The sequence below is a fragment of the Lissotriton vulgaris genome, chromosome 11 (assembly GCF_964263255.1).
Source record: "Lissotriton vulgaris chromosome 11, aLisVul1.2, whole genome shotgun sequence".
In the NCBI taxonomy this organism is placed as follows: domain Eukaryota; kingdom Metazoa; phylum Chordata; class Amphibia; order Caudata; family Salamandridae; genus Lissotriton; species Lissotriton vulgaris.
This window is the reverse complement of record NC_141699.1, coordinates 167,661,073-167,683,838: the sequence shown is the minus strand read 5'-3', so window position 1 is coordinate 167,683,838 and position 22,766 is coordinate 167,661,073. Positions and strand designations below refer to the sequence as shown.

Sequence of the window (22,766 nt, the reverse complement as noted above, 5' to 3'; positions counted from 1 at the left end):
AGTTTGCCGTACTTTTTCTGCCAAAACTCTCAAGGATAGAGAGGGCCGACTGCTGATATGGCTTCAGAGACTCAAGGACAAGGATCAACCAGTCTCTTCAGGTGAGAGTGAGTGTTCCATTAAGAGTATACACTCTAATCCCAAAAGGCCTAGAACGTCATCCCCAGGACCATCTGTACAGCCGCCTCAAAAGAAGACACCCAAGTCTTCAGAGGTTCGTTCTAAGGCTATTGCTGTGAAGGTTTCTCCACAAGATCCTGCCTTCAAGAAACCTTTGGTGACATCTTCAGCTCTGCCTGTAACAATGTCGACAGCCACTATCTCTACATCGGTGGCGTCCTCTTTAACATCAACGTCGACGACTACTACATTCTCGTCGACGACGGGTCGGTCTGTTCCATCTCTGGTTATTATTAAAAAGTTGTCGACGGTGGCGCTGTCGACTAGTGCCTCATCGTCGACTAAGTCTAAACCGTCGTCGGCGGCAAAATCGTCGACGAAAGCCTCATCCTTGTCGACGAAATAGTCATCGGCGATGAAGGGCCCATCGTCGACGACAAGTTCATCGTCGATGAAGTCATCGTCGTCGACACCAGCTTTGACGAGACCGTTGACGGGCCCGTCGACTGCGACCCCAACGTCGACGAAGCCGTCGACGACACCAGCGTCGACCACGAAGCAACCATCGTCGACGACGCTGCCCTCGACGACATAGTCATCGAAGAAGACACCGTTGACGACGCAGTCTGAGTTACTTGTCAACGTTCCAACGTCGACGACCACTCCATCAACTGGTTCGACGACGGTAGGATCGCCTCCATTGAAGTGTACCTATACGCACTACAGAGTGACTACGCGTACTCTTACACCGGAGTTGACCTCTCCGAGCAAGGTCCAACCATTGCCCCCTGCTCATCTTCTGGATAATGAGGACTCGGATGAGGGCTCTATGTTCCAACAGGCGACCACCCCATCTGAACTACACGTAAAACTTCACGAAAGCTCAGATTATGAGGAACAAGGACAGGATGATTTGGAGTATCAAGAGGAATTCAAACCTCCACCACCTCCTCAACAGCCTATGGTGTGTCTCCCAGCTTCTATAGTGACAGACTTGCAGTTTCTCATTGCGGACTACAAACAGAGGTTCCCGTCCACTGCTCAGCCTCCGCCAGTAGTGACACCGCCAGTTGTGACACCGCCACCTAGACCTCGGCCTACTCTTTTAGTCCTTCGTCCAGATCCAGCTCCATCGCATCCTCTCCCATCCTCTGATGAGGAAGACGAAGAAGAGGAGCAACAACGTGAGGAAGGGGAGCTCCAGGACACACAAGACTAATAGGATGAGTATGTGATCCCTGGTCCAGCATCCCCTGTTCAGGCACAAGCGGATTCACCCCCGGAAGACATTGGGGGATTCCACAACATCCTAGAGAGAGTGGCGTTGCGCTTCAAACTCAAAGTAACGGCAACACCACAGGATTGCTTCCTTTATGATTTTAAAGAGCCATACCAAAAGGCGGTACGGTCCATTCCCATCATTGATTACATCTGGGAACAAGGGGAGAAAATAATGCAAAACCCTTCATCTCTGACTCCAGTTCTACCCAGACTAGATAAAAAATATAAAGCTCCTGACACAGCCCCAGCTTGCCTTATTGGCCATCCAAAGCCGGGCTCTGTGATCACCCAGGTAGCGCAACGGAGGTCAAAGAATCCTTCGGCTGCATTGGCTGCGCCACCAGATAAGGAAGGCTGAAAGCTAGACAACATAAGGAAGAGGTTTTTGTCAATGTCAGCTTTAACGGTGCGTGCAGCAAACTCTTTAGCACTGTTGGGACGCTACAACCGTCAAATGTGGGTGGATATCTCTTCATATTTGGATTCGCTTCAAGAGGAGCAGAAAGAAGAGGCGAAGAAGATTCTCCTTGAAGGCGAGCGTTCCGCTTCGGAGATGATTGATGTGGCAATGGATATCGCATCCACAGGGTTCGGGCAGCTGGCAGGAGCTGCAGTCCTGAGGCGCCAAGGTTGGCTTAAGGCAACATCTTTCCTGCCTGAAATTCAGATCAAGGTATTGGACATGCCGTATGGTGGTCAGCTTCTTTTTGGACAACACATCGATGAGATGCTACAGGGTATCAAGAAAGATACGGATACCGCATGAGCTCTAGGTACTCTCCAATACAAGAATCCTTACTTTCGGGACTCCTGCGGAAGAGGTCAGTCCTCTAGAGGCACCTATCAGGGGTACAAATCCACGTACGGTTCAAGCCAACAATACAAACCCCAGTACCAACAAAAGCAGCAGCAAAACCAGTCGTCCTACAACAAGTCTTCCTTTCGAGGACGAGGAGGAAAGAAGGACGCAGGCAGAAGGCAATGACTTCTCTCTGCCACAGGTCTCCAGTTTCTCTCCACCTTGCAGAGTTGGCGGGAGAATTTCATCCTTCCTTCACAATTGGCAACATATTACAACGGATCGGTTGGTCCTCCAACTTGTTCACTTCGGACACTCTTTAGAGTTTGTGGAAACTTCTCCTCAAAAGCCGCCAATCCCAATGCGGCACAAAAATCTGCAACTGCTGCAATTGGAACTCTCCTTAATGCTAAAAAAAGGCGCGATAGAAAGAGTCCCCCGGAATCAGAAAGGCAAGGGATGCTACTCCCGATTCTTCCTAATTCGAAAGCAGGAGAAAAAATGGAGACCTATATTGGACTTGAGAAACCTCAACCAATACTTCAAAAAACAGTCATTCCGTATGGTGTCCATCCAGGAGGTGCTGCAACTCCTCAATGCAAACGACTTTATAGTGTCTTTAGACCTTCAAGACGCATATTTTCATATACCAATCCACAGGAACCACAAACAATTTCTCAGGTTTGAGGTGGTGATCAAGCACTACCAGTTTCGAGTATTGCCTTTCGGCCTAAAGTTGGCACCACACATTTTTACCAAATGTCTATCTCCAGTAGCAGCATACCTCGGCCAACAACATCACAAGGTCTTCCCGTACTTAGACGACTGGCTCGTCAAGGCACCTACTCGCGCAGGCGTGACCAAGTCCTTCAACGCCTGTCTTCAGCTCTTCAATGGTCTGGGCCTTCCTCTCAACGAGGAAAAATCCGTCCTTCAGCCGTCTGTTTGCGACACAACACAACGCAAAATGCCAACATTGCGCAAGCTGGTATCCCCAGAAGGGATTGCTGGGGAATGCATTTTCTATCGGATGGTGCAACATCTTTGCGTACGCATTTCCTCCATTTCCCCTGATTCCCAGGGTCCTCCGGAAACTGAAGGCAGAGCATTGCACCCTGATTTTAATAGCACCAGTGTGGCCGCGCCAACACTGGTTTACAGAGCTTCCTCTCCTGTCGCTGGAGCCGCTAATTCTATTCAAGCATTGCCCGACTTTCCTTACAATGAACCAAGGGCAAGTCCAGCATCCGGATCCAGCATCTCTCAGATTGTCGGCTTGGCTTCTGAGTTCAGAGAGTTTCAACACCTAGACATTCCTCAAGAATGCAGGGCAGTCTTAGCCGGGCTCGGGCAGACAGTACCAACAAGACGTATTCTCTAAAGTGGAAAAGGTTTTGTGTATGGTGTAAAGCAAATAAGATACACCCTTTTTCATCAACACCTGCACAAATTCTACCTTACCTGCTCCATTTGGCGCACTCAGGATTAGCCCATGCTTCTATTAAGGTCCACCTGGCGGCAATATCTCGCTTCAGGCGTTCGTCATCTGGTACTTCCCTCTGGTCCAATAGACTGGTTAAGCAATTTTTAAAAGGCCTGTTTAAGACATTCCCTCTGATGCGAGCTTTACCACCCACCTGGCAATTAAACATTGTACTTGCTCAACTGATGAAACATCCCTTTGAGCCAATACACAGAGCCGACATCGCCGACATCAAATACCTGTCTTGGAAAACTGCTCTCTTGCTAGCGCTCACATCAGCAAGGCGTGTAAGTGAGCTGCAAGCCTTCTTTATTCAGGATCCTTTCTTGCAATTCAAACAGGACAGAGTTATCCTACGGACCAACCCTAAATTCATCCCAAAGGTTCCATCTAATTTTCACCTGAATGAACCTATAGTCTTGCAGACTTTCTTCCCAAATCCACTTTCCGCAGCAGAGAGGTCTCTCCACTCTTTAGACCTCAAGCGTTGTCTGAAGTTCTACATTCACCGAACAGAACAGTTTCGGAAATCCAACCAACTTTTTGTCGCCTTCAGCAGGCCCAGAAAGGGTCTTCCTTTGACTAAGCAGAGCATTTCTCGTTGGATCTCTGCAGCCATTACTTTCTGCCATCAACAGGCAGGTCATCCTCTGCATTCTAAAGTTCGAGCTCATTCAACCAGAGCTGTCTCCACTTCAATGGCGCTCTTTGCAGGAGTGCCCATTATCGACATATGCAGAGCGGCGACGTGGAAGACACCACTTACGTTCACCAGGCACTACTGCTTGGATTCTGAACTTATGAAAGATGCAGCAGTGGGTAAAGCTGTGCTCCGTCATCTATTTCACTAGAGGTGAGCCTTCTTTCTTCATACCACCTTCCTACTGCCTACTTGCACATTTCTCTATTATATTGTTTTTGGTACTTGTTATATTTCACAAATGGTATTCTTATATCGTGTGATTTTACATGTTGTACCATACGAAATGTGCTGTTTATTGCTTGCTACTCTGATTCAGGCATGTGAATCTATGATACTGGATAATACTGGATAAGAAATGCGTTACTTACCTGTAACTGCAGTTATCCAGTATTGGTATCTTTCATAGATTCACATGCAACCCACCCACCTCCCCTGGAAGGGCTCACCTTGGTTCTCTCAGTAGGTACTACTTAGCACTGTGCTTACGAAAATCTGAGGGACTAGGGCTCCTTCCAGGAAGGTTCTAGAGGGTGGTGATATCTGATTGGCTCTTGGCCAAAGTTTGGTCCTTTTAACAAAAGGACATGGATATGTTACTAATGAGAGGCCTCTGGCCTATTGCTATGTATTTGTCTTTTTGACATTACTCTTTTTATATACCGGGGACTCCCACCCCGACGACGGGGAATGATTCAGGCATGTGAATCTATGAAAGATACCAATACTGGATAACTGCAGTTACAGGTAAGTAACGCATTTCTTTCATCTGACTGGACAATTTGTTTTATTCTTCTTCCCTTTTTTCCTTCAGAGGATAAGGTTTGTATTCCCGTTTATAGTAAAGGGTTCATTGTGTCTCTCAGGTTGGGACATTACTTTCCGACCTCAGTCTTTGTGGTGGATCTATCTCTGCCATCCACCTTTCCCTTTCATAGGTTTCTTTCCCTTTATGGCAGTTTTGCTTAATCTCTTGTCGAGAATGGTAGTTCGATTTGGCTACCTGAAGCAACTGATTGGTCAGGGCCTTCCATGTGTTGTGCTTTATTTCAACTGTAGCTGAATAGGCCTTGCTGAATTTCTTATTCCCTTTTATGGCGGGAGTTTTTCAACTGCTGGTTTCTTTTTATTCTATTTGGATAACAGCCTCTTGGTAGCTTTGTCAGGCAGTGAGGATTGCTTAAACACAATTGTCATGGTTGTTCTGTGATGGGTGATGTTCCTCACACTCCCTCACTACTCTTACATGGTATTATGATTGCTGGTTGTCCAGCTTATTGATAATATCTACATATGTTCGAGGCATGTGGGCTGCTGAATTCATATCTGTGCATAGATCGCCGCCTAGTGTTGGGTCCGGATGATTGCACATTGTTGTCCTGGAAGAGTCTTCGAAGTATCACGAGATAGGTGGCTCCTCCCCTGGACTACAGTGCGCATGGGCATCGACTCCATCCTCAGATTGTTTTTTTCCGCCATTGGGTTCGGATGTCTTTAATTCCCTCTGGTCGGAATCGATATAAAACTTTCTTGAGACCAAAAGGTCTTTAGTCTAATACGTCGGTATAGTCTTGCGTTCGGTCTTAGTTCTTCCAGCTCCGTTCCGAGCCGGATTCTCTACACCCACGTGCTCTCGGCGCGGGAGGCCCAGTTGACGCTCCAGACCTATCGATCGTCCATCATGGACGAAGTCCATCCAAGAGATGTCCGGTCTGCAACTCAAAGTATCCCCACATCGCCGTCCACCCGGTGTGCATCAAGTGTCTATCGCCGGACCACGATGAGGACAAGTGTATGGCTATTTCACGCTTTAGGTCCAAGAAGACGCTTAAGCTTCGAAGAGCTGCGCGCCAGGAGGCCCAGCAAGCTGCACCGGCGCCTGTGGACATCTTCGATGCAGGGGATGTCGAGGACGAATCTATCCAGGACATTTCTGAGTCAAACCCGCGTCGGACGTCGACTATGACTACGACGCGGATGCTGAGATGTTCGAGGGCAAAGAAGTCGTCGACGAGGTAGGGGACGACGACGGGGCCCTCGGGCCATGGAGGATAGCTCGGATGAGGAGCTTCCTCAAACTGACTCTGGGGCCGTGCCAATTTATAAGGCCCACGTCGAGGGATCGCCTTCGGGCCTTACCCAAGATCCCGCTATGGGTTCTACGGCCCCGCCTTCGGGCTCGGCCACGGACATTGCTGCCGAGCCACTCCCTGGCAAACCGAAAGCGAAACCTACGGTCTCGACGCCAGATACTGCGCAGGTGCCAGCCTCTAAACCGAAAGTGCGCATCGCTTTGGTCGGCTCCAAGGCCTCGGAGGCTTCGGCGCCGAAGAAGCCGAATGTGGCTGTTGAACCGAAGGCTCAAGTCAAGGGTGTCGAGACGAAGTCTTCCGCGCCGAAGACTAAAGTGAAGGTGGTTGAGCCAGGCGCGTCGGCGCCGAAGACGGTCGACACCGGCAAAAGCCTGGGCGACCCAAAGAAGACTGTCGGCGAGCCGAAGAAAACTCTCGGTGACCCGAAGAAGCGGCTGGATGACCCGAAGGTCCTCACAACCCCGCGTCTGCAGGACAAGGCCAAGGGTGCCGCGCCCCGAGAGTCGACTCCGAAAGTGACCTCGAAGGATTCCACTGAACCGGCGCGCCCATCCGCCGCGTTCACCAAGAAGGTGACGGACTCCCTGCAGCGCATCAGGGACGGCACGGCGTCGGTCTGTCCGAAGGATCCTCCGCCTGCGAAACCTGTGGAGAAACCACTTGAGGCGTCCACGCCCATCCACTTCACGTTGCCGCCGAAGACGGCGCCAAAGGCCTTAGCTCCTAAGGCTGTGGCCGGCGTGCAGAAAAGGTCTCATCGGCGCCGAAGGCGTCATCGGTGGTCCCCGGCCCGCGACCTCGACGACCTTTGGGGGACGAGCGTCAGGAACACTTCATCGATGCCGAAACGGGAAAGCTTTCCCTCCTCAAGCGGAAAATCGCCCAGAACGCCCACTGGAGTCTTAGAAGATCCCTCTCAAGAAAAAGAAGGACTCTGCTTGCTCTCCCGTCTTGGTGGAACCACTTTCCCCACAGACTCATAATGTTTCGCCCACTTACTCGGATGTGGACGCTGGGGAGGGGGATGATGAGGATGAATACAGTTATCCTGTCTATACAGACCCTGAGGATACCAATGAACCCTGGTCAGCTGGTGGTGACCCTGGGGATCCTCAATCAGGACAAGACCCTCAACTTTTTTCTGCTAAAACGTCCCCTACAGAAGACTCTGCAGCTTTCAATGCCCTCATTGACCGGGCAGCTAACAATCACAACGTCCGGCTACATACTGACCCTGTGGATGTCGATTTCCTTTTTGACACCTTTTCAGTCTCAGAAAAAACTGTTAAGACTCTGCCTATGCTGAAAGGTGTTTTAAAGCATGCTGCTGAGATCTTTAAAGAACCTACCAGGGCAAGGGGGATAAACCCTAGGATTGACAAAAAATACAAGTCGGTGCCTTCTGATCCTACCTACATCAAAGGACAGTTGCCTCTGGACTCCCTTGTCGTATCGAATGCCCGGAAGAGGGCTAATTCTCAGACTACGGGTGATGCTCCTCCCCCAGACAAAGAATCCAAGGTCTTTGAGGCTTCGGGGAAGAGGGTAGCAGCACAGGCAGCCAACATCTGGCGCATTTTTAACACACAAGCGCTTCTGGCGCGCTATGACAGGGCACACTACGATACACTGGAGACCCTGTTGCAGCACCTGCCTGATGAATACAAGGAGGCGGCTGAGATGCTGATTCAGGAAGGGAAGCTAATCTCTTACGCTTCAATTAAGTGCGCTCTGGACACAGCTGATACCGCTGCCAGAGCTATAAACACTAGTGTTATGCTACGGCGACATGCCTGGCTGAGAATCTCTGGATTTAAGCCAGAAATCCAAACCACCATCCTTAACCAAACAGTCAACCCAAATCACCTGTTTGGCCCAGAGGTTGACACCACCCTAGAAAAGATAAAAAAGGACACTGAGACTGCAAAATCCATGGGTGCCTTACAGTCCCAGCAGTTTCGGGGTGGGTCTTTTCGTCGCTCCAGCACTAGAGGCATTTCCAGGGGCCAGCTCTCCCAGTCCACGCAGTACTACAAGGGCAACACTCAGACCACTTACACCAACAAGAGTCGAGGTGGATATCGTGGCAACAGCGCCAAGGGCAGAGGACGTGGAAACAACAGCTCCAGATTCTCTGCCACCAGCAAACAGTGACGCCTTGTCACTGCCGCCCGACCACACAACACCGGTCGGGGGGAGACTCCAGCAGTTCCTGCCCGTCTGGAAGTCCATCACCACGGACAGGTGGGTCAGAAAACTTATCCAATACGGTTATTGTCTGGAGTTAACATCCACTCCACCCAACATGCCCCCAAGACACCGTCCTATGTCGGATGAGCACTTGCACTTATTGCAGCAGGAGGTCACCGTCATGCTGCAAAAATGAGCAATAGAGCTCGTGCCAGTGCAGGAAAGAGGCACAGGGGTCTACTCCCTGTACTTCTTAATACCAAAAAAGGACGGGTCCCTCAGGCCCATCCTGGACCTCAGGCCACTCAACTACTACATCCTGTCGGAGCACTTCCATATGCTGACCCTGCAGCAAGTGCTCCCGTTGCTCAGTCAGGGGGATTTTCTCGCAACTTTAGACCTAAAGGATGCGTACTTTCACAATCCACTGCACCCTTCACACAGGAAATACCTCCGGTTCACCATACAAAACCAGCACTACCAGTTCAAGGTTTTGCCTTTCGGTGTCACCACGGCACCCAGGGTGTTCACAAAGTGCCTGGCGACAGCGGTGGCGCATCTCAGGAGACGGAACATCCACGTCTACCCTTATCTGGACGACTGGCTCATCCAAGCATAGTCAGCCCAGCAGTGTGCCGCCCACATGTCCCACACCATTCACCTCCTGCACGATCTGGGATTCTCACTGAATTACCCAAAATCCCACCTCCAGCCCGCCCACATACGGCAGTATCTGGGTGCGACTATAAACACTGGCGGCCACAGCACAGCCGAATTCAGTGAGAGTCAGCAGCATTCAATCGCTGATCCAAAAATTCAGACCTCAACACTCGCTTCCAGCAAGAGTGTTCATGCAGTTGATAGGCATGATGGCCTCCTGCATTTCCATAGTCCCGCACGCGAGACTACATATGCGCCCGCTTCAGGAGTGCCTAGCACGTCAGTGGACTCAGGCTCATGGGCAGTTGAAAGACCTAGTGGTGGTGAGCGGTCGGGCATACAACTCTCTGCATTGGTGGAATCCACGAAACCTTTGCAAGGGCCGACCGTTCCAAGAGCCTGTGCCACAGATCATCCTGACAACGGACGCCTCTCTCCAGGGATGGGGAGCTCATATACTCCATTACACTGTGCAGGGACTATGGACGCAAAAGCAACGGAAGATGCACATCAATGTTCTCGAACTGATGGCGATCTTCATGGCACTCAAAGCCTTCAAAGTACATCTGTGCAACAAGGTTGTGTTGATCCGGACGGACAACATGACAGCCATGTACTACATTCAAAAGCAGGGAGGAACACTTTCTCCGCAGCTGTCTCATCTGGCTCAGAGCATGTGGAAGTGGGTCATTCAGAGGAACATCTTCCTCATGGCAGAACACCTCCCGGGCAAAGACAATCAGATGGCGGACCTGCTCAGCAGGCACAGCCACCAAATGCACGAGTGGGAGATACATCCATCAGTACTCCAACCATACTTCGAAAGGTGGGGTCATCCAGAGATAGACCTGTTCGCCACAAGGGAGAACGCAAAATGCCAAAGCTTCGCTGCCAGGTTCCCACACCCACAGTCGCAGGGCAATGCGATCTGGATGAACTGGTCAGGCAAATTTGCGTACGCTTTTCCCCCAGCACCTCTGATACCTCTGGTGGTTCGCAAGCTCAGGCTGCACTCGATGACTCTCATCCTGGTTGCTCCAACGTGGGCTCGCCAACCATGGTACACCACGTTTCTAGAACTGTCCGTGGTACCGCATCAGAGGCTACATCTCACACCCAGCCTTCTGACGCATAGCCATGGCGACATTCAGCATCCAGATCCGCAACAGCTCAACCTGGCGATCTGGGTCCTGAAGTCTTAGAGTTTGGCTACCTGCACTTACCTTCTGACTGTATGGACATCATTCGGGAGACAAGGAAGCCCACCACCAGAGCATGCTATGCGGCGAAATGGAAGCGGTTTGTCATTTATTGTGCAGACCACAACATTAACCCGCTAGATGCGTCTATTCAGAATATCATCTGTTACCTTTTCCATCTGTACAAATGTAATCTGGCCTATGCTTCCATTCGCATACGTCTATCTGCGATGGCCGCTTATCTCCAGAATAGGCAGCGCCTCTCACTCTTCACAGTGCCTGCCATTAAGGCCTTTCTAGAAGGACTCAAACGAGTCATTCCTCCGCGGACTCCAGCTCCGGAGTAGAACCTCAATGTGGTCCTCACCCGGCTGATGGGTCCTCCCTTTGAACCACTGCATTCCTGCAAGATTCAATTCTTTTTTTTTGTTTTTTTTTTTTTGGTGTAAGACGTTTATTTGAGATTGACAAATTTACACAGCGTCACGCCGACATCCCTGAGGCTGGCCGCTATCAGAGCAAAGCACCCAATGGCAAAGGTGTCATAACAAACAGTGTACAGTGCATTATCATTATTCATGGTTTAGTCGTGTAGACAGTGAGCATGTGCAATAGCAGTAAATCAATGTGTCTTACATTTTTGGAGTAATTGACATGTAACGAACCATCGGAGGAAGTGAAGAAACGAATTAACAGTGCAGGTATATAGGCACTACAGTTCAAAGAGCAAACAGTGCGGATTGACCATTGTCTTCAAACCCTTTTGTCCCCCCTAAAACAACAACAAAACCAACTCTGGTGCAGAGGAAAAGCATCAAATGGGCATAATGTCTCTGGTATTGGAGGATCTGTGCCTCCAGGCAAGGCGCCGCACAGCAGATGTCTAGTTAGCAGCAAGAACTACATTAGAAAGATAGTCTATGACAGTCTGAAAAAAGGAGGAGCAGAATCATACATGGGGGCAACCGGGACATGGGATAGGTACAGCAAAGCATTTAGATTCACAGGCACAAAGACATAATCATGACTCCACCGCCCCCAACGTGCTCCCACGAATTTCAGTCATGCTCAGGTCTAACCACTGCAGGTGAGCACAGTCACATGTCAAAAGATGTCAACCCATATCATCAGAGACCTCTCCTGCTAGCGACTGCATGGAGTCGGGGGAAATTGCACGTTCCCGTAACCACTGTGTGAAAGGCTCCCAGATGTCCCTAGGCCGGGAAGCAGTGGGCATCGTTTCCCAATAGTGTTCGAGCTGCGTGTTACCGTATGTCACATCCTTTACCCATGCATCAAATGTAGGCAGTGCACGACGACCCCAGTGCACCGCCACCTGTCTTTTGGCATAAAGGAGCAGTAACACATGTAACTTCCTATGTTTGGGTAAGGTATCCTGAACACATCCCAGCAGCCCCAGGAGTGGAGACGGCACATCAGTCGTGTGCAGTATTTGATTAATGGCAGTGAAAATGCTTGACCAGTATTCCTCTAGTTTAGGGCAGCCCCATGCCACATGCAGAAAAGAGGCATTCTCGCAACCGCACTTCCAGCATTTAGATTCATCTCTGAGACCCATGCGATGAAGTGACAGTGGCGTGCGATAGTACCTATGTAAAAATTTGAAGTGCACCAATCTCAACCTGTAATTGGGCGATAGTGTCGTAAGTTGTCTGCAACAGAACTCCCACTGCTCCTCCGACAGGGGCACCTCCAGGTCAGCATTCCACGCATGCATGGAAGAAGGCACAGTAATAGGGAATTGATCTTGCATGCAGTTGTATAACCGAGACACAAGCTTCTTAGGAGAAGGTCTCGAGAGTAAGTTTTGAAGCGCAAGGAGCTGCGGTGGTTCCTCTGGGAACTGAGGCCACAGTGCTTTTCAGGATTCCTTAAGTGTATGATACAGGAATAGGTCAGAGAATGACTCAGGTTGTCCCTCCGCGCTCAAACCCGGATCCCTGAAGGTGCCGTTCGGGTAAAGGTCAGCAAAAGTGTGTAGGGTTTGCCCCCGAAGTGTAATGACTCCACCCCCATCGCGCAAGCAGGGCATCATTGGGTTTCCTCGCAGAGGAATGGCTGGTGCGTATAGCAGTGGGAGTTTCGCCCTGTTTTGCAGTTCGCGCCACGTCCAGCGGAGCATGTCTACAGTGTCCACGTCTTTCGATGGGCGAGACACCTTGCCATATAGTGCCACGCTCAGCGGTGCCGGGGCTGCTGCGGCCAACTCCACCGCAACGTGTGGCTGGTAGGGAGTGGGAAAAGCCCAAAAGTGCAAAAATTGCGTTTGCGCGCATAGTGAGTACAGTTTCATGTCAGGAGCTCCCAGGCCGCCCTGTCGCAGTGGGAGTGTAAGCAACGCCCAAGATGTTCTCGCTTGGCCACCCGCCCATACGAGTGCCAGCAGTAGCGATCGTACACGCGCATGGAAGTGCGCTGTCAAGGGTATTGGAATATTTACAAATAGATACAAAAATTTGGGAAGGACCACCATTTTTGCTAGTGCTATTCTCGCGACTAGAGACAAGGGGAGCTTGTTCCAGATCTCCACTTTTCCCTCCAGCCAGTCCACTGCTCTGCCAAAATTCAGAGTCCACAAATCCTGTATATTGCGGCTAATCCAAACCCCCAAGTACTTAACTGCGTTTGTTTCCCAGCGCAGGGGGTAGTCAGAGGGCGTTTTCCGGGTGGTGTCAGTTAATGGAAAAGCAACAGATTTGGACCAGTTGATGGATACACCAGCTAGGCCCTCAAAGCGGACGAATTCTCTTAGCAGGGGGTTCAAGTTCACAGCAGGGTCGATGACGTACAGCGTGACGTCATCCGCATACAGGGAGATCAGCAGACTGCAGGAACTGAAGCCTATCCCTCTTGCGGTATGATGCTGCCGAACTCTAGCCGCAAGGGGCTCCATGGCTATAGCGAAGAGCAACGGGGATAATGGACATCCCTGCCTGGTCCCTCGGGATATGGCAAATGGCTGGGATATAAGCCCATTCACGCTTACTCGTGCCCTGGGAGCATCGTACAGCAACTTGATCAGATTTATGAAGAGTGGGCTAAAGCCCATCCTACCTAGAATCCTAAACAGGTAGGGCCATTCAAGCGAATCAAACGCTTTAGTGGTGTCCAAGAAAATGACTGCGGCTTGTATAGAGGGATGTAAGTAGTGCAAAATGGAAAATATTGGCCTGAGATTGTGTGACGTGGCTCGGCCAGGTATAAACCCCGACTGATCCGGGAGTGCCACCAACGGCAACAAGGGTTGCAGTCTGTCCGCAATGATTTTTGCATAAATCTTGGCATCAACATTGATCAGGGAAAGGGGTCGGTATGAGTCGAGGACCTGGCAGTCTTTGTCTGGTTTCAGCAATGTTATGATTAAGGCTTCACGCATCGAGTCTGGTAGAGACTCCAACTCCAGGGCCTCAGCAAAGACAGAATGAAGCTTGGGGGCTAACTCCTCGGCATATGCCTTGTAAAAGGCTGTTGTCAGTCCATCCGGGCCCGGGGCTTTGCTCGCAGGCATGCTTTTAATTACCTGGGCTATATCCTGGACAGTTACGGGGACATCCATATAACGGCGGTGGAAATCATTGAACCAAACAATGGCAATGGAGTCCAGGAAGCTTTCCAGGGACGCTGGGATTGCGGGCTGTCTAGTGGTGTACAGGGACTTGTAAAACTCGGCAAATGTGTCAAGCACAGCTTCTTGCCCTACAACAAGTGTCCCCTCACTGTTCTTGATGGCGTGTATGTAGTGTGTTTGCGAGCGAGGAGAAATCCGTCTTGCCAGGGTTCTGCTTGGCCTATCCCCTTCCCCGTACCTACGGGCCTATGCTTGTTTTCCCAGGAATTTAACCTCTCGTAGTGCTTCCTCATTAAAGGCAATCAGTTTGGATTTCATCTGACCTGCTAACTCTGGTGAGGGGTCCCGGCAGAAGGCCAGGTCTAGCTCTTTTAACTCTCTCTCAAGCTGATTCAGAGTGTGACGAATAGCCTGCAACACCCCGGCCTGTCTAGAGATACACTGGCCCCGAATTACCGCCTTGAATGCGTCCCATACTATAGCCTCAGTGGATGCCGAGCCTTCATTTTCTTCAAAATATTTCACAATATCCGTTCTAATTTCTTCAGTGAAGGCAGAGTCAGTGAGTGCATGGGGGGGGGCAGTCGCCAGGAAAATGCTCTCTTCGGGGCATCGGGTACCTTTAACTCCAACAGGCAGGGGGCATGGTCTGAGAGTGATCTGGGCTGTATGTCCACCTCTACCGCCCACGATGCCACATCAGGAGACACCAGCCAATAGTCCAGGCGGGACCAGACTGCATGATGGCTCGTTATGCATGTTGCCACAGTGTCCCCGGGATGTCTAGATCTCCATACATCTGACAGCAGACCCTTATCCATTACATCAAGAATCGCCTGACGAGCTCTAGCATGTGTGGGTTTGCCCGCGCCTCTGCGATCCAATTCGTCATTAAGCACCACATTGAAATCGCCCCCCAAGATAATCTGTGAACAATCTAGTAGCATGATCTTAGCCCAAACATTCCGAAAAAATTCCGGGTCATCCACATTCGGGTCGTAAATAGCCGCAAGTACTAGCGGCCTGCCTTGTAGTAAGCCATGTGCAATAACATATCTCCCCTCCTTGTCCAGTATAATGTCATGCCCCTTCCAGTCTAGGCCCCTGCGGACAAGTATCGCCACACCCCTAGCGTAGTTGGAATAAATAGCAGAGTACACCTGTGACCATCTAGAGTGTTTGAGTCTATGCGAAGGAGTGGAGTTGATGTGTGTCTCCTGCAGAAAACATATATCCACATTATGTCTAGCAAGCATCCCATGCATCAGTCTGGCCTTTTTATAGTCCCCTAGTCCCCTAATGTTCCATGTCCACAACTTAACGCCTCCCATTTCGTACCTCTTTCAATTCAACATGTCCTAGTCCCCTGCACGACACAGTGCCCTCGGACAAACCAACCCAGTATGAGCATAGCAATACCACATACATATCGTTTGTTGCACAGAATCCTCTATCGCACCAACCCTTAGTTACTTTCAAACTCCCCAACTCCCCCCACCGCCCCCCACCCTCACCAACCCCCCAATCAGGTTGTGATAAATCCCTTACAAAGACGCGCATAGCGTGTTGGCAAACTAGAAACAGAAACAGTGGGAGACACCCCATGGGGGCGTGGTGCTCCTGGCATACACCCCTGTTTGCGCAGGGTGGCTGCACTCAAATGGGAACCTCCACAACTCAAAAGGTTACCCCGCTGCAGGGTCAACCACCGCCACCTCAGCCGAGCATAAGAAATGTAGTGTGAACCAGCAACCTCATACACGCAATAGGGGCCACTCCTCAGTCCCCACCCCCAACCCAAATCAAGGCAAGCAGAACAACGGAAAGTTGCGGGGGGAATGGACAACTTAAGCAAAGTAAGAGAGACTCATAGAGATGATACCACAGTGTGCATAACAGCAAAATAATCAATCATTATCACTGAGCTGTTCAGATTCACCCCCCAGTCTCGGCGATTTCCATCTCCCCCCGGGTCCGCAAATGTGTTTCGCAAACTTTAGTGCAGATTGTGCATCTGTAAAGAAGTGTGTGGTGCTCTCATGCACTACCTTCAGCTTTGCCGGATACAAGAGCGAATATAGGACACCAGATTGCAGTAACAGTCTTTTGGCCGGCATGAATTCCTTTCGGGCGGCCTGCACCAGGGGGGTAAAGTCAGGGTAGAAGGATATATTATTTCCTTTGTGTGTGATCTTACCCTTCTCCCTAGCGAGGCGTAGGATGAGGTCTCTGTCCTGGAAATTCAGGAGTTTAACAAGAATAGGACGTGGCGGTGCACCCACCGGCGGCTTCTTTCCAAGTGATCTATGCGTCCTTTCGACTGTAAATACCTGTGAGAGGTCCGGATCGAAGAGTTCGTGTAGGAGGTCCGCCACAAACACCTCCATTCTGCCAGTGTTCGCCGTCTCCGGAATTCCCGTGATACGAATGTTTGATCTCCGGGAACGTGCCTCCAAATTGTCTGTCTTAGCCCGTAGGGACTCCAATTCTTTTTTAATGTTTGTGATATGTTGTTTAGCGTGTTGTTGGAACTCACAGCACTCGGTATGTCTATTTTCCATGCAGTCCAACCTAGTTTCATGCGCGTCCGCCTTTGTCTTAACCGATTCCTGCTGTGAGGACATGGCATCCAGTTTGGTGTCTATGCTTTTCAGACTCTATCTGACTTCCATCATCAGTGCACCAAAGTCAATGTCTGCAGCAGCCCCTTGTGAGGAAGACTCATCTTTATCTTGATCAGCCGCATTTTGCTTAGCCTGGCGTTTTTGTTCAAAATTGAGCTTGGGCTGCCGCGCGTCATTTCTCCCTCCCATCTTGGATCTGAAAGTGTTGCACGTAGCGGGGTGCACAATTCAGAGGGCCGCGTGGGTGTATCCGCAGGTCCAAACAAGGCAACCCACTAGCACGAGCAGAGCTCGGGGGGGCTGCGTGCATACGACACAGACAAGCCGCACTGCCTCCGTGCGTGTGGTCTCGTGGGGCGGCTTGGGTCTTCAGGGAGGATCGATCTGCAGGAAGTGGTCAGCCCAGCGCACAGCACTACCCCAAAATGGTGGACCCGTCAAAGGCGTGGCGCGCTAGAGCAGCCTGATAGTGGCATGCACAAGAGCGTTGTGGAGGATCGAAATACCACCACCTGACAGTGGGCGCCCGTAGGCGTTAGTATATGGCCTCAGATGTAGGTACTCAGTGTCTTGTTGGGCAGATCAATGACGCCAGAACTAGCCCCAGTGTTTGAGCGTGAGGGGCTCAGGCATTCAAACGCTCCCCCTCATAGAGCCGTCGTTCATCGTTCTCCCGTTGTGTGTGGGGGTCACTCCCAGGCCTTGGTTCTCGGGCCGAGTCCGCGCGCCGCCTCTTGCAGAGCTCCAATCTTCCAAGCAAAATGGCGGACCCGCCTCGAGTGCCTCGCTGATGCCTGCCTCCGGGAGTTCAGCGCTAGTTCACTCGCGCGCGCTGGGTCAGCCGAGCCGCAAACTGCCGCCCCGGTGTAGCAGTGTCCCACCGGTGCAGCCTGGATAAGCGGCGTGTCCGTATGCGGGCCCGCACGTCGCCACTCGGAGGATACCAGGAGGCCCTCCGATCCCCGGGCTGTAGTTGGCAACGACGCCCGGTTCAGGCTCCGCAGCAGTGGGCCTCCGACTCCGCATCAGCCCGGCCAGAACGCCCAAGGCCACAGCTCCGTCTCCCGGCGGCCGGTACACCTCAAAGTTTGGTCGAAGGGTCAGCTGGGTGTCCGCCGTCGACCAGTGTGCAGATCAGGGCCCCTCGAGATCGCGGAGCAGGATTAATACAGGATTAGTGTGTGCAGCCGGCGGAGCTCACTCACAGAGCGGCCATCTCGCTGCCCGGTTGGCCACGCCCCCCCCTGCGAATTTCAATTCTTGAGGCAGAAAGTGGCTTTCCTCATAGCGATTACATCGGTACGGCGAGTTAGTGAACTGCAAGCCCTCACTATCCAGGAGCCATTTATTCAAATTCATTCTAACAGGGTAGTGCTTCGCACTAACCCTAAATTCCTTCCTAAGGTCATGTCTCAATTCCATATCAACCAGACTATTGAATTGCCTGTTTTCTTCCAAAATCCTGAGTCATTGGCGGAGAGAATGCTCCACACCCTTGACGTCAAAAGGGCCCTGATGTATTACATCGACAGGACCAAAGATTTTAGGAAGACTAAGCAACTCTTTGTTGCCTTTGCACCACACCACAAAGGTAACCCTATTTCCAAGGCTGGTATTGCTAGGTGGATCGTTAAATGTATCCAGATCTGCTATCTGAAAGCCAAGCGTACTCTCACCATTCCACCGAGGGCCCACTCCACCAGAAAGTTGGGGGCCTCTATGGCATTCCTTGGAAACATTCCTTTGGAAGACATATGTAGAGCAGCCACATGGTCTACCACACACACATTTACAAAGCATTATTGTGTTGATGTGCACTCCAAACAGCAGGCAGCTGTAGGGCAGGCTGTTCTCAAAACACTTTTCCAAACTGCTGCAGCTGGCACGGGTGGCCGCCGTTAATGGAGGGACTGCTATGTATTCTATGCACAGATATGAATTCAGCAGCCCACATGCCTCGAACCGAATATGCTACTTACCAGTATGCATCTGTTCTTGGCATGTAGGGCTGCTGACATTCATATTGCCCGCCCTCCTCCCCGGCGCCCGTAGCAGCTGCAGAATTCACACAGACTTCTAGCATGGTCATCATTCACTTAGTTTCACTCCATCTTGGCCACAATGGCTAAAAACAATCTGAGGATGGAGTCGATGCCCATGCGCACTGTAGTCCAGGGGAGGAGCCACCTATCTCGTGATACTTCGAAAACTCTTCCAGGACAACAATGTGCAATCATCTGGACCCAACACTAGGCGGCGATCTATGAACAGATATGAATGTCAGCAGCCCTACAAGCCAAGAACAGATGCATACTGGTAAGTAGCATATTCGTTACAGTTTTGACTCTGTGCTGTTGCATTCTTGATATACTACCATTATTATTGGTAGTTTGATCTACTGTTCAAAGTATACCTCTATTTTAGAGGGTTTTTTGTATCTACATTGGTTGGTCTCAGCCTGTCAAATGAGATGATACTTGTAGTATCCTGATGGTCTTGTATGTAGGAGTATATATTTGTATACATTGATTATGTATATACAGGTATATGTATATTTCCAGGAGGAGTGTATGTCTGCTTTTGTTGCTGCACTCCTTCTTGAGACTTTAGATTGGCTTTGAACTGGTTGCTGCTATATGCATTTCCACTCCTTTATTCTATGTGCTCCTGTGGTACATAGTTATGTACAGTGTTTTTCTCTCTGCAGGGGTTTTTCCGTCTGAGACGGGTCTCTGCCATCTATTGTACTATGTTTGCAATGCTTTTTGGCATTGTAGAGGTGTCCTTCTCTTACACTGTGTCTCTCTTGTGGGTGTGCTCTGCGAATTCTCTTCTGCTCTGTTCTCAGGTAGGGGTTAGTTTCCATAACAAAGGGATATTAATTTAATTCAGGGGTAGGGTTAATGTCCTTTGCCCCTGAGTTTTGCTCATTTGTGGAGGATTAGGGTTAGATCGCTTTCTAGTTTCTACAGCATAGACCCGATGCTCTACTTTAGTGGCATGGCTTGATGTATTTTGCCTCCCAGCCTTGTATAGTCATGGGTTGATTGACTTTGACAGGGATGTAAAGTATTATTTTTATCAAGTGTTTTCTCCAACACTTCCTTATCCCTCTGTTGTGGGTTATATTGTCCACATGTTTCTCACGAGGGCTTCACACAATTCTTGTAGTGGAGCTTCTTTTTTGCTTTGTCTGTGATTCTTTAGACAGCTTAACCAGCTAGTCATATTTAGGGATCTTTTTTTGACAATTCAGTTCAAAGACCCGCCTTTAAGGAGGGTGTTGCTTAGGTATCTAATTCCAAGGTAAGCAATCTGCGGCTAGATGTCTCCATCAGATGAGTAAGTTACTTACCTTCGGTTACACCTTATCTAGTAGGAACCGGTTCTAGCCACAGATTCCTTAAATACCCACCCATCTTCCCCACTGTGCGAAGAGTTAGTCCTGTTGCCCTCAAGATCCCTTTCTTGGAATTCTAATGCCTCTTTTCATGAATTTGTATTTGTTTATCAAAAAGTTATTTATGTTTTGCTCACTGTTTCCATATGCAATTTCTAAAAGTGGCTCAGCGTGAAAGGTAGTCCCACAAGAAACGAACATCAACGCTTCAGAGAAGGACTTATATGGACGTCACTACGGAGTTGCTTGACGTCCACTACAACGGCGCAGAGGTGCAGCTGTACAAACATTTCCAGATCCAGTCTAGCACCTGGGGAGAATTCTAAGCTAAGGAATCTATGGCTAGAACCTGTCTCTACCAGATAAGGTGTTACCAAAGGTAGGTAACGTATTCATCCGACCTGTTTCCATTATAATCAATATCTCCATTGAGGGGTTTGGAACTCTGGTTACTGACAACTACATTAAAATTCACTCTTACACTGACATGCAGCTTTCCATGCATGTTTGCTCAATCAATACATCCGCAGTCTCAAACACTGCCTGTATGTTATCCAGTTGCTTATTGTCCCACACTTGCCTAAAATTTGACCCAACCAGAAACAAGTTACTTCTGTTCTTGAAATACTGCTGACTAGTCTAGTTCTAGCTCTGTGTAATGAACTGTACGGATTTAACCATCGACTATTACTCCGTGCCAGGTCCTCAGATTCACCCTTGACAATAACCTCACGCAGAAGAAGCGAATCACCAAGAAGGTGAACAGAGCTTTGTACCAGCACTCCTTACTAAAGGAAGGTAATCCATTCATTCTGGAAAGGGAGTTCATAACTCCCATCTAAGTTCCACACTCATGCGTGTGGATGATAACGCCTTGCGCCACAGCCTCCCTGACACATCAAGCATTCTGCAGCCAGTTCATCAGCAGTCTGAATTCCTCAAGCAGATTACCTCCTCCTAACGCCTACACCATGTTCAGGATCAACTGCATTGCCTACACAGCCATCTTGACTGATGCTACCCCGTCTCTCTGGCCGAGAAGATCACTATCTCGGGTGGATGTCAGGATACCTGCTGACAGAAAAACATCAGATTGAAGATGAATAAATGCAAAAATAAGCTACTAGGAAAATAATTTTCCAACTATGCACCTCGTATCTGGAACAGCATCACCATATCCATCAGGACTACCACGATTCTCGTGCAGACTAGGAAAGAGCTGAAGGCACACCTCTTCAAGCCCCTTGAAAATGGACAACTACATTCCTCTCCTCCCAGAAATTGTTCTCTATTTTTTTTTTTCTTGGAACTGTACTGTGCTCTTCTACCTTCGAATAGATTTATGACTTCTAAATTCCAAATATATACACCTTCATATCTTGATGGAGAACACACAAGTAGGTTTTTGCTTAGCTGCTGTAGAGTGTTACAAGGCTGGCCTGTATTTCCTATGAAGGCAATTAATGTAGTTCATTTAAGATTTTGTTTAATTTCCGAACTTCTAAAATAAATAACAATGATATAGTTCATCCTGGAAAGTAAAATGCAGCCAGATTTTATTGCATAGTATAGGATTCTTTTTTCTCAACTGAACAATGTAAGATTGTGTCAAGCCACCACATGTCTAAACTATCACCTTCAGGTTACACCTAGATCTCTGAGTTATCCTCCCTGTGTTCCTTTTACCTTTGTTGATCTTAAGTTAGGGGTTGTCTATTACCTACTTGGATTTGATCCACATTAAATCTTGACTAGCCACCATTTATGAACATTCCAAGATGTAGAGGGTCTTTGTTTGTCCAAATCTTTTCTGCAGATGTTCTAGTTTTATTGTGGTATGTTGTTGTCAATGATGTCAAACTGCAGAGTTCTAAATCAGTATCTCAAAAGTGCTAATATTGCTTCATATTAATTTCTTGGCCTGTAAAACATCCTGTATCTGCAAAGCTGAAAGTCTGGAACACAGGCGTAGTTTACGTCTTTTTCACTAAAATAAACATTTTCCAAACCTTTTCTCTTTTTAAGCCTCGATTCGTCCATTTATGAAAAACATAGAGCTTACGACAGTTAACATTATCAAATCTTTAAAGGAAGTGTGATACTAAACTGTTCATAATCCCCTGTGTGTATATAGTCATGTTGTTGAAATCTGTTTTCCCAGGGAAATAGTGATCCTATATATGAAGCTGTAATTGCATCTCCTAAAGAAATAAATTGAGATTGGAAGTGTTGAGATTTTTTGACATTGTTTATTTAAAACCTCAATTATCATTCATAGTTTTGTTTTAGAATGTCAAATGGTATCCTATTTTGCAGCTCTTTAAAAAACACTATTCAGGGTTCGCTTAACAAGTTAAACACATTTCAGCAACCTTCTCTCTGTACTCAAATTTATTTTCTCCCAATGTTTGGTTCACGATAGTCCCCACTATCCAAAACTAACAGCAGGAACGTTTAACAACCTGAAACGAGCAGTGCATGCCCCAGACATACTGCGTGCGACCAATATATTTTATTTGAAGGTTCGCGTGAAAATGAGGCTAATTTACCTTTCTATTTCCCCAAATTCAGCATGTCCCAAAATACCAAACAGCAAGGAAACAGGCTCTTCTTTCTACTTTGCCAGTG

General features: G+C 49.1%; 1 protein-coding gene across 22 annotated transcripts in view; it reads left to right on the top strand.

Moving 5' to 3' along the window:
• The window catches only part of ATXN2 (ataxin 2), a 1,802,199-nt gene that overhangs the window by 1,473,281 nt on the left and 306,152 nt on the right, over nucleotides 1-22,766 (top strand). For 13 of the 22 annotated variants that reach the window (XM_086943053.1, XM_086943051.1, XM_086943049.1 and 10 more), the window contains one exon: nucleotides 22,710-22,763. The exons of the other annotated variants lie outside the window; for them this stretch is intronic. In XM_086943053.1, coding sequence (XP_086799179.1) covers nucleotides 22,710-22,763 — 54 coding nt within the window. The remainder of the gene's footprint in view (nucleotides 1-22,709; nucleotides 22,764-22,766) is intronic. 22 annotated transcript variants of the gene reach the window in all.